Source organism: Orcinus orca, chromosome 16, assembly GCF_937001465.1.
Source record: "Orcinus orca chromosome 16, mOrcOrc1.1, whole genome shotgun sequence".
NCBI lineage: Eukaryota > Metazoa > Chordata > Mammalia > Artiodactyla > Delphinidae > Orcinus > Orcinus orca.
In genome coordinates, this window is record NC_064574.1 from 23,235,045 (window position 1) to 23,247,412 (window position 12,368).

The 12,368-nt window shown below is 49.7% G+C and overlaps 1 protein-coding gene across 3 annotated transcripts in view; it reads left to right on the forward strand.

The window, feature by feature from the left end:
* Positions 1-12,368, forward strand: part of SOGA1 (suppressor of glucose, autophagy associated 1) — a 73,044-nt gene that overhangs the window by 25,224 nt on the left and 35,452 nt on the right. For all 3 annotated transcript variants that reach the window (XM_033433676.2, XM_033433674.2, XM_033433675.2), the window contains exon 3: positions 2,959-3,117. In XM_033433676.2, coding sequence (XP_033289567.1) covers positions 2,959-3,117 — 159 coding nt within the window. The remainder of the gene's footprint in view (positions 1-2,958; positions 3,118-12,368) is intronic.

A 12,368-nucleotide genomic window follows, 5' to 3' on the forward strand; every position in this document is an offset into this window, starting at 1 on the left:
CCCCCACTCCTCCCAGCAGCTGATCCCGCATCCCAGTCAGGGACACAGCCCTCTCTGGACATCTGGGGGTGTGGGCAGTTGGGGGGAGCACCCCCTGCCAAACTAGGGCATGTGCAGCTCCCCATGTTTCAGTCATTCACTCCTTCATTCCCCTCCCTTTTTGCTTGCTGGGGTCTTGGATTTGTTTGTTCATCCAACAAGCATTTATTAGGCACTTAGTGTGTGCCAGACCCTGCGAGATATGAAGGAGCCCCGGCATGGCCTGGGGCCTGGACCTCTGTGCGCCACCACTCCTGCCCCCAGGGGCTACGCAGATGAATGAATGAATAAATGAATGAATGAATGGAGTATTGGTCAGGACAGGGACTCACTGGGTGACCTAATAGCCTAAAACCTGGGACCTGGGGCTGAACACCCAGACACTAAACTCAAGAGTGAGGTTGTGGGGTGTTGGGCCAACCTGGATTAAAATCAGTGCACAGAGGTGAAGCAGTAATCTTGACAATGCATTAAAAATCATACTTTTGAGCACCTGCTATGTTCCAGCCACCAGCCCAAGCACTGTCTTTTTTTTTTGAATTTCTGAATTTTATTTTATTTATTTTTTTTACAGCAGGTTCTTATTAGTTATCTATTTTATACACATCAGTGTATACATGTCAATCCCAATCTCCCAGTTCATCCCACCACCCCCCCACCCCAGCCCCCGCCGCTTTCCCTGCTTGGTGTCCACACATTTGTTCTCTACATGTGTGTCTCTATTTCTGCCCTGCAAACCGGTTCATCTGTGCCATTTTTCTAGGTTCCACATATACGCGTTAACATACGATATTTGTTTTTCTCTTTCTGACTTACTTCACTCTGTATGACAGTCTCTAGATCCATCCACATCTCTACAAATGACCCAATTTCATTCCTTTTTATGGCTGAGTAATATTCCATTGTAATATATGTACCACATCCTCTTTATCCATTCGTCTGTCGATGGGCGTTTAGGTTGCTTCCATGACCTGGCTATTGTAAGTAGTGCTGCAATGAACATTGGGGTGCATGTGTCTTTTTGAATTATGGTTTTCTCTGGGTATATGCCCAGTAGTGGGATTCCAAGCGCTATGTCTTTTATTCCTCACAGCAGGCCTCGTGACTAGGCTATATCAACACCCTTCTACTGATGACGAAACCGAGACTTCAAATGGTTAAATAACCTGTCCTGGGTCACACACCCAGTGAGGGCTGGAATCAGGCTTGAATCTAGTCTTCCCACCTGCGAAGCCCTCGTTCTGCTAGTGAGGGATTGCTCCCCCCACTTTGTGGATGAGGAGGGTTTGGTGGCCTAGAGAGACTGTGGGAGGAGCCTCGTGGGCCAGCTTCCAGCTGTCCTAGGAGATCTTCAGGGGGCTGAGAGAGGCAGTGGGCAACAGAGGGAGGAGGGGGAGGCAGGGCTCGATTTCCTTTCTGGCCGTTGTTCTTCCTGGCCTGCCTTGCACACTGCCAAGGGGTCCGTGCCGAGTTGGGCCTGGGCCCGCACAAGGCAGAGCCAGGGAGGGCCCTCTTCCCTTCCGGCAGGGAGGAGGTGCCACGGCCATTTCCGAGACTGGCAGGCACGAGGCACTGGGCTGTCTGCCCCACACATACCTCTTGCTGGCAAAGCCCTCACACCCCTTGTGGAGCCTGGGCCACGCTGGCCCTTCAGCCAAAGCCCCTGAGCTCCCTCCAGCTTGGCCCACACTAGCTCTGTTTGACTCTGAGCAAGTCATTTGCCCTCTGAGCCTCAGTTTCCTTGCCAGTAAAATGGGGGCAGAGTTGGGGTGAAGAGGAATGAATCTGGCACATAGCAGGTATTCAACAAATGCTAGTACTTAGTCCACTTGGGGACGGAGGCTAGTTGTGGGTTACCAGCTCAGAAGGGCCTTCCTCATCCCCAGAGAAGAGACCCCCTTTCCTACCTTTCACCCCAGCCAGCAGGGGACAGGACAGAAGGGTCCTCAAGGAAATGGGGTGCTCTTGCAACAGAGTCCTGGAACCGGGATTGGAGTTTGCAGCTCCATTAGCTCCTTCTGTAGGGATGACTTGGACATCTGCCCAGCCTTTGTCACTGGGGGCATGTTCTGTATCCCAGACAACTGGAAATAGGCCTCATGGTCTGTGTCACACTGTGACCCCCAGCAAGTCATGCCCGCTCTGGGCTCAGCGCCTCCCAACAGCAGCTACCACTTACCCAACGCTCACTGTGCAGGCACTCAGCCAGGCCTTTGTGCAATAGCTGATTCAGTCCTCCTGTCGGCCCGTGAGGTAGGTGCTGTTATTATTGCACCCATTTTGTAGTTAAAGGAAAGACCCAGAGTAGGGAAGTAATTTGCCCAGGAACGTATGCTGGTCACTGGCAGAGATGGGGTTCAGATGCCTCTGGGGATGCCCATCTTGCTCTGGGTTTCCCCTGTCTTTAAAATGATCTTCTTGGAGGGTAGTGGTGGTGGGATGAACTGGGAGATAGGGACTGACATATATACACTAATTTGTATAAAGTAGATAACTAATAAGAACCCGCTGTATGAAAATAAATAAATAAAATTAAATTTAAAAAAATAAATAAAACGATCTTCTGGCCCTGTCTTAAGCTCTGGTGAGAACTGGGCAAGAGGGTGGACAGGAGAGGCTTATGGAAGCATCAAAAGGCTCAGATAAAAGTAAAGGCATTGCTAAGAACAGGCACTGCCTCTATAGCTTTCTGGGAGCTGAACTATGATGTGGACATGGGAAACACAGGGTGCCTGGGTTTGGGTTTTGGTTCTGCCACTTCCTGGCTGTGTGACCCTTGGTGAGTTACTTGACCTCTCTGTGCCTCAGTTTCCTCTTCTCTAAGTGGGGGTGATGAGAGTACCTGCCTACGCTGGGGTTGCTCTGTGGTAGAGGTAGGATGGCCTGCTCATGCCCTGCTCATCACCCACCTTTGCTCAGGTCTCTAAGGACATCTCCGTGCGGCTGCATAAAGAGCTCGAGGTGGTGGAGAAGAAACGGGCGAGGCTGGAGGAGGAGAACGAGGAGCTTCGGCAGCGGCTCATTGAGACCGAGCTGGCCAAGCAGGTGCTGCAGACAGAGCTGGAGCGGCCGAGAGAGGTGAGGCCCCCGTCCACCCCGGCAGGGCCCGGGCTGGGCTGGGCAGGCATGTGCCAACCCCATCCAGCCAGTGTCTCTGAGCCTCTGTCTCTGCACAGTTATGCCTCCCTGGCAGAGCTGTCTATTCATTCACTGCTCCAGCACGCGCTCCCTGAGCACCTACTGTGTTCACTGTGTGCTGGATACTAAGGACACAGGGGTGCGTGAGAGACACCTGGTTCCTGTCCTCGAGGAGCCCACAGGCTAACGAAGGAGACAGTCAGCCATCAAAGGACCACAGCTGGGAGAGGGTTGCCTGAGAAAACACGCAACAGTGCTGAGCAGGGGACCCAGCCCTCTGTGCCTCAGTTTCCTCGTGTATAAAATGGGATAGTAATACTTCAAATCATTGGAAGGACTAAGTGGTATAGATTTTGTGGACATGCTTTAGGGACTGCCTGGCATTGCCACTCGGTATAAAGTCACTGCCAGGTCTGGGCAGCCTCTGGCTGGTGTCTCAACACATTTCCAGGACACAGATGCTTTTTTTTTTTTTAATTTATTTATTTTGGCTATGTTGGGTCTTCGTTGCTGCACTCGGACTTTCTCTAGTTGCGGCGAATGGGGGCTACTCTTCATGGCAGTGCGCGGGCTTTTCATTGCGGTGGCTTCTCTTGTTGAAGAGCACGGGCTCTAGAGCGCACGGGCTTCAGTAGTTGTGGCTCGTGGGCTCTAGAGCGCAGGCTCAGTAGTTGTGGCGCACGGGCTTAGTTGTTCCGCGGCATGTGGGATCTTCCCGGACCAGGGCTCGAACCCTTGTCCCCTGCATTGGCAGGCGGATTCTTAACCACTGCGCCACCAGGGAAGCCCCAGATGCTTCTTGAGTGTGACCCCAGGCACCAGCTTCTCTGTCTTTGGTCATGAGAGTCCTTCCACCCGGCATCCCATTCTTCCTTCTGCTGTGTGTTAGGTGTACAGCATGTTAAGCACATGCTAGACACTTTGCATGATTTTCAGAAAGGCCTGATGAGGTTGTGATTGTACCAGTTTTATGGATGAAAACACAGCCCTGAGGGAGAGAGCGATGTCCTCCAGGTCACGTAGGGTCCAGTGGGCTGTGCAGATTGGAAACCATCAGCCCAGGTGATGCCTAAGGGCTGGAATCCTCCAGAATCCAGGGGTCTGTGTCCCAGGCGGCCCCGGTGCCTTCTGCCCCCAGAGGCACAGCTGGGCCTCAGCTGTCTGGCTGCTCATGAGGCATGCTAGGATCAAACGTTGTTCCGGGTCACAGTTCTCACCTTCCCAAGGGCAGGAATGCCAGCATTCCAGGACAGACACCACAGCCCTGAGGCCATAACAATCCTTCTGCTGCCCTCCCCACTGGGTGTGTTGGTGTGACGTGCCAAAGGCTTCTCGGTGTGGAGATGGGAGGTGTTTGCTACTCAGGGCTGCCTAGGGCTCCTGCCCTTCATGGCCTGGCCAATAACAAGGGACCATCGTCACACATCTCATTGCTGCCACCCTTGATAGTGAAAAGGAGAGACAGTTTCAGAAGGTGCCTCGGATGTCAGCCTGTTCCCATTGTAAAGGAGAGGGAACGGAGGTCCAGAGAGGGAGAGCCTGCCTGAGTTCACCCAGCCTTTCCTTGCCTGAGATGGGGCTGAGACCCTGAAGCCACCTCCCCTAAGTTTCAGTTTCTTCATCTGTGACATCAGGATAATAACAGTACCCAGTTTACGAGGTTGTTCATGACCATTCATAAGATTGGGTAACCATAGAACACTGTGAAGAAGTTAAAAAGAATAAGGTAGTATAGCAGTTCCTGAGAAAGTTAAACAGAATTTCCAAATAAGCCAATTCCACTTCTGGGTATATAGCAAAATTGAAAGCAGGGACACGAACAGATATTTGTACCCTCGTGTTCATAGCAGCATTATTCACGGTAGCCAGAAGGTGTAAGCAACCCAAATGTCCATCAGTGAACCAACAGAAATGTAGTATATACCTACAATGTATGTATAATCTTAAGCAGGAACGTGATTCTGAAACAGGCTACAACGTGGGTGAACCTCGAGGACACTGTGCTCAGTAAAATAAGCCAGACACAACAGGACAAATATTATATGATTCCACTCAGATGAGATACTGAGAATAGTCAAATTCATAGAGACAGAAAGTAGGTTAGAGGTTACCAGAACCTGGAGGGAGGAGGGTATAGGGAGATACTGTTTCATAGGGACAGCATTTCAGTTTGGGATGATGACGAAGTTCTGGAGGTGAATGGTGATAATGCCACTGGATCGTACCCTTGAAAATGGCTAAAAATAGCAGATCTTATGTATATTTTACTGCCATAAAAAAGAAAAAAATGGTTAAAATAGTAAATTTTATATTAGGTGTACTTTCCCACGATTTAAGAAAAAAGGCAGATACATATGCACTGATGTGGAAAGATCTCTAAGGTACATTGTTAAGCGGGGGGAGAAAGCTATAGAACCATACGTATTGTGCAGTCCCACTAATTCTTTTGGAAAGCCATACAGAACGAACTGATTTTGAAGCATGTGTCTATATGTGCAAATGCATAGCCTGGAGGAAAGTCTGGAGGAAAACCCACTGAACTGAGGCATTAGAAATGGTAGGAGATGGTAGGCAATGGCTTTTGCTTTTTATTCTATGATTGCTGTATTTAGGGGTTTTTTTGGGGGGGGGCGTGGTTATTATTAGTGAACTTTTAAATAAAGTCAAGCATGTAAAGAGCCCTTTGTGGTGCCTGGCACACAGTTGGTGCTCGGGAAACACTGGTTCACTTCCTCTTGAAGGCCACGTCAGTGAGGCTGGCCTAGCCCTCCCTGATGTGCCCCTCGGTGTCTTAGGATCTGCGGAAGGAGGCGTGGCCCTGTGTTTATTTGCTGATTGCCCTCTCTCCTCCTTCTCCTTCCTGATACGGTTTCTATGGAGACGAGGGTCCCTTAGCAATTCTTCTGCCAGAGCTGTTCCAGTCCCATCATCGAGATCTGCCTTTGCCATCCTGACAGGTTGCTGTGGCGATGCTGTCACCCGGCTGGGAACAGGAGCCCCTGGCCTGAGCTGATGTGGTTGCTATGGAGATGGCTCTTCGCTAGAGAGAAGGGAGGGTAGCCTGCCCCAGCTGTGTTCTGCAGTGGCACCGTTGCCAGCTGGGCTGCAGCTCAAAAATCGTAACACGAGCCACCGCCACCCCCAATCCAGTATCATTCCCCGTCTTTCTATTTTAGGCAGAAAGCCAATCTCAGTGTCGATGGGATTTATTATAACATAGCTGCTGTGTCTGAGTGCTTGCTCTGTACCAGGCACTACACTAAGCATTTTATGTGTGTCTTCACGTTGTGTAGCCAGCAGCCTCCCAAGGTACATCGTGATTTTGTCCCCATTTTATTTTATTTTGTTTATTTATTTTTTTGGCTGCGTCACACAGCTTGCGGGACCAGGGATTGAACCCAGGCCCTCGGCAGTGAAAGCGTGGACTTGCTGTATATAGATGGGACAGGGGAAAGACAAGGATGGAATCCTAACCCAGGACTCCCCATCTCCCAAAGCCACACTAACTCTTACGGTGATGCCCGTGCCCTCCTTGCCCCATCCAGGGGCCTTCCTAGAACCCAGCTGTGTTTTGGAACCTCTGAAGAGGCCACTCACTCCAACGAGTGCTTCCTTCTCTGGCCCAGGCTTCTTGGCCCGATTCCCACTCTCATGGGGTAGGAAGGGCACTCACCATAGTATCAGTTCACCTGGGTTCAAATCTCGGTTCTGCTGGCGTCGTCATCTGATGCAGCCTAGCCGTGGCCTGTGTGCTGCAGGGCAGACTCGAACTTGGAGTTACACGGGCCTGAGTTTGAATCCTGGCTTTGCCACTTATTTGCAAATAACTGTAGTGTTGGGCAAATCATGTAACCGCTCCAGTGCTCAGTTTGTTCCTTTATAAAATGGGAATATGGGGACTTCCCTGGTGGTCTGTGGGTAAGACTCCACGCTCCCAATGCAAGGGACCCAGGTTCGATCCCTGGTCGGGAAACTGGATCCCGCATGCATACTGCAACTCAGAGTCCGCATGCTGCAACTAGAGATCCCACGTGCCGCAACTAAGACCCAGCACAGCCAAAATAAATAAATGATCAATTTTTTTTAAATGGGGGGCTTCCCTGGTGGCGCAGTGGTTGAGAGTCCGCCTGCCGATGCAGGGGACACGGGTTCGTGCCCTGGTCCGGGAAGATCCCACATGCCGCGGAGTGGCTGGGCCCGTGAGCCATGGCCACTGAGTCTGTGCGTCCGGAGCCTGTGCTCCGCAACGGGAGAGGCCACAGCAGTGGGAGGCCCGCGTACTGCAAAAAAAAAAAAAAAAAAAAAAAAGGGAACGTGAATCCCTACATCTCAGAGGTGTTTATGAGAATTAATCAAGACAAGCAGGTAAAATGCTTAGTGGAGAATAAGAGCTCGGTAAATACTGGTTATCAGTGTCATCACCTGTGGGCCTTAGTTCAATAAATATCCTTCTGCTGCCTCTAGCAAGGAGCTCTCCGTATCTAACTGCCAGGTGCCCGTGGAAGGAGCAGTTAGGCAGCAAATCAACGCCTGCACTTGGCAGCGTCTGCCCCTGTACTTTGATTTGGGGTCCGTGTAAAACCACTCTGTTTCCTCCACTCAAATGGCCTCCCTCAGCCCGGAGCCACACCGACTCTCTAGCTGCTTCAGCCACTTTGGAGGAAGAATTCCTCAGTCTTTGAGATGCACCCCTACCCCAGGCTCCCCCCTGAAGTAAAGTTGGTACACACAGCACAGTCTGTGTTTTCAGTGAGACCTTTTCAAACATCCCCTCTAAATTGGATGAAAATCTACCCAACTGTTTTGGCAGAAGGCTTGTTTTATTCCTTGAAGGTTGGTCTTTGTTTCCTGGCAGGATGGAAGCATGGAAGGTGTTAGAAGACAGGGGGCCTCTCCAGAGCTGTGCTCAGGCAGCCTGTCTGTGTGGGCTGGAGGGGCGGAAGTACCCTCTTCTAATCTCCTGGAGAAGGGCAAGGAGGGCAGAGCTTCTGCTCCTACTAGGAGCCGTTAGACCAAGGATGCTTAGAGGCACCACCCCGGCTGCTCAAAAGCGGCCTTGTGAGTTGCTGGTGGGTGGGGAAGCCCCTGCTGCGTGCCAGGCCAAGGACTGTGCCCTCGGGGTCCGGCACTTGTGACTGGCATTCTTGTTGGTGCCCGGGTGCTGTCCTGCCCTGCCCCAGCCCACCCACCTGAGGCCCAGAGCCAGAGCATCTGCCCCTGGGGGCTTGACAGAGGGGCTGTGACGGGCCTTGGCTCCCTGGAGGGGCAACGCGGTCCCCCAGGCCGCCTGGCCAGCTGCTGCCCTGCAGAGAGGAGGAAGGTCTTTGTGCTCTGTGAGCCTGCCTTGTTTTCCCTCCAGAGCCGCAGAGCAGTGTGGGAGCCCAAATGGCTTAGATGAGGTGGGGGGCAGGGACAGGGGCAGTTCCATCCAGAAAAGGCTGGAACCACTTTGGTCCTGAAAAGGTTTGCTGCTTCAGCCCCTCTTCTCTGCCCACTGCCCTCCCTTTCTGGTGGGCACTCAGAACTCACCCTCTGAAAATGTGTTGGAATGGTGTTCATGACTTTTCTTGGGGAAGTACATTTTAAAAACATTTTACTATAACTTTCCCCTCCCACCCAACAGGTAATATATGCGTAGTAGAGAAAGACTAGGAAATACAAGCAAGCCATAAGGAGAAAAAGTTTCACCCAGTATTCAGAGGGAATTCCTCCGAGTAATTACCAAATTACTATTTGGGTGGGAGTACTTCCCAATATGTTGTACTTCCAATACGTTTTTCTACGTATGCGCACACACATATTGAAATGTATATATGCATTTTTTTTACTAAAAAAGCAATATAAGCTCAGTGAAGCAAAAATTTCATTACAAAAACATCTAAATGCATGCCTAGCATACCTCTAAGGGTGGACACATCAGACTCTGGTTGCACTGCTTGCCTCGGGCAAGAGAGCTGGTCACAGGGTTCACTGTATTCCTTTTTGGTTTGTTTCTTTTTTTTGTTTTTTTTGCGGTACGCGGGCCTCTCACTGCCGTGGCCTCTCCCGTTGCGGAGCACAGGCTCCGGACGCGCAGGCTCAGCGGCCATGGCCCACGGGCCCAGCCGCTCTGCGGCATGTGGGATCTTCCTGGACCGGGGCACGAACCCGTGTCCCCTGCATCGGCAGGCGGACCCTCAACCACTGTGCCACCAGGGAAGCCCCCTTTTGGGGTTTTTTGAAGTTTGAAGTATGTGAGTGTGTCCTCCAAAATGTAAGAAATAATAATGATACATAAAATAAAAGAAGAAAGGCTCCCCTAACCACTTCCCTCAATTCGAAGGCTGACTCAGCCTAACCTGTGATTTGGTTTGGTTTGTGTCTTTTCAGGCCTTTCTCTGTGCTTATATGATGTATATTCCTCTATGTATTTTTTTTCATAAAGATGGGATTATGTTACATGCACAGTTTCTGTAACATACAGAATAATATAGCATGAACACAGACTGTCTTTTTAAAGGCTGGATGTTTTTGGGGTTTTCTTCTGCTTTAAGGTACTTATTATAAAAGTCAAAGATCACAGAGTCGAGTAAACATAGGAAGGAAAGTCTAAAAGAACACCATCTATTTCAGTATTTTAAACACAGAGCCAGAGATCTAGAAGGAGCTCCAGCTGACCCTCAGCTGTGGTCACCCTCAGGAGGAGAAGGGATGGGGGTGTAAACAGGGGGGCTTCTGCTTCGTCAGAACAGTACAGATTTACAGTGAGAATGTGTCTTTATATATTAATTTATTTTTTAAAATACTGTATAATTTTTAAAAACTTTAAAGAGAAAACGCTGGAGGACTATGTCTTCCCTCCTGAAAAAATGTGGGGGAAGAAAAGTGCAAAGTGCAAGTTCCCTGTACTCTCATCGTTATTAGCCTGGTGCTTGTTCTTTAGACCATATTCCCCTACCATGCACATGTGCACACGCGTATACACACACACACACACGTCTTATCTTTATAAAAATGGTAACGTGTTCTAGCTTTTTTTTAAATAACAGCTTTACTGAGATATAATTCACATACCATATAGTTTGCTTTTTAAAGGATACAGTTCAGTGGTTTTTAGAATACTCAGAGTTTACAGCCATCACCACTCTCTAATTCCAGGACATTTTCCTCGCCCTAGAAAGAAACCCCAAGTCACTCCCCATTCCCTCTTCCTCTTCCTCCCTGGCAGCCACTCATCTACTTTCTGCCTTTGTGGCTTTGCCTCCTCTCAACACTTCATGTAAATGGATTCATACGCTGTGTGGCTTTTTGCGACGGGCTTCTCTCACTCAGCATGTTTTCAAGCATGTTGTAGCATCGAGCAAGGCTTCGTTCTTTTCCGTGGCTGATACTGCCTTGTGTGGCTCTGCCACGTTTTGTTCATCCATTCATCCGTCGGTGGACATTAGGGTTGCGGGTTTTGTTTTGCAGTTAGTTTCCTTTCGCTCACCAAGCTGTCTCAGAGATTTTACCGTGTCCGTGAATCTCACCCTCCCTCTGTCCTTTTTCATGGCTTTAGGCTTTGTGTTATCTCACTCCTTTATATGTGATGGCTGGGACCTCTCAGTGCCCCTGGAGACCCCTGGTTCCCCTTACTGTCACCCCACTTCCCTCCTCCAGAAAGTCTACAGCGGTCACCTAATCCATGGCTCAGTTGTGTATTGATAGATGATGAAATGGAGTTTCAGAGAGAGGAAGGGGTTCACCCAGGATCATAAACTCAGTGTTGACGGGGTCCCAGCTGAGGTCACAGCCCCTCCCATCAGCTTGTGATGGGCGGGCCCAGATCTGCAAGCCTGACCACCTGACTCCTGGGCCCCCACCTCACCACTCCAGGAGGGGTCTCTGAGCATCCCCTTCCCAGGCCCCTTTTGTAGGAGGGGGTCTTTGGGGAAGGACTTGTTTTGTGGCCCTCACCCCTGCCTTCCCTACTCTTTCCTCCTTGCCTGGCAAGATCCTCCATCAGTCCTTCTCAAATACTGGCTCCCTGCTCTTGGCACCCAGCGTCTGAAATATCAGCCTCTGCCTTCTTGCCTCATTTGCATTTCAAAAGGTCTCTTTAGGAATTGATTCGGCTCTAAGATGAATTTAAGAGCCTGTCTGGGGTTCATCTCCCTGGCTCTGTGGTTCCAAGCTTAGCTGCACATTAGAATCACCTTGGAAGCTATTTAAAAATACTGATGCCTGGGACCTACCCAGACCAATGATGTGAGACTCTCTGGGGTTGGGACCTTGGGCATCTTTTTTTTCTTTTTAAGTTTCCCTAGGTAATTCTGACGTGCACCCAGGTTGAGAACCACTGTGCTGGCTCCACTCTGTCCCTTGTCCAAGAAGGCACATTTTCTCCTTCCAGGTCTTTGGAGCTAGAACAAGAGCTCTGTCAAGAACTGGTCCCAGGGACTTCTCTGGCGGTCCAGTGGTTAAGACTTCACCTTCCAATGCAGGAGGTGCAGGTTCGATCCCTGGTCCGGGAGCTAAGATCCCACATGCCTCATGGCCAAAAAACAAAACATAAAACAGAAGCAATATTGTAACAAATTCAATAAAGACATAAAAAAAAAAAAAGAACTGGTTCCAGGTCAGCTCTGGTTTTGCTGTGGGACCTCTCTCTAGCCTTCAGTAAACTGGGGGCTTAGATTAGATCAGTGGTTCTCACCTTCAGCGACTGGGTGTGAGACGTGGGGGACCAGGAGCCCATGTATTTGGACTACCTGGGAGCATGCTTGACAATTACCTGCCTGACTTGAAAAGTCAAATGTAACCCAAGGGTGATTTTATATGCCACTAACATGAATCACCCCTCTCTTGGGAAGAAGTGTTCAGTGGACTCATGCATCTGAGTGACTTTTTTAAACGTTGAGAAAGTTCAGAAATGATTTTTATAACAATTCCTCAAATTCCCCTCCACTGGGCTTGTGCCATTTTGCATTCTTGCCAGTGAAATATGAGTGATCCTGTTTCTCCACAGTTTCATCGATAGAATGTGTTGTCACGTGTTTGGATTTTTGCCAATCTGATAGGTGAGAAATTGTATCTCAGTATAGTTTTAATTCACATTTCTCTACCATGATTAGGGTTGAGCATCTTCCTATGGTTGGAGCCATCTATCTTTTTTTGCATGTGAACCGGTTTTCATATCTCTAGCCCGTTTTTCTATAGGTGTGTTGGATTTT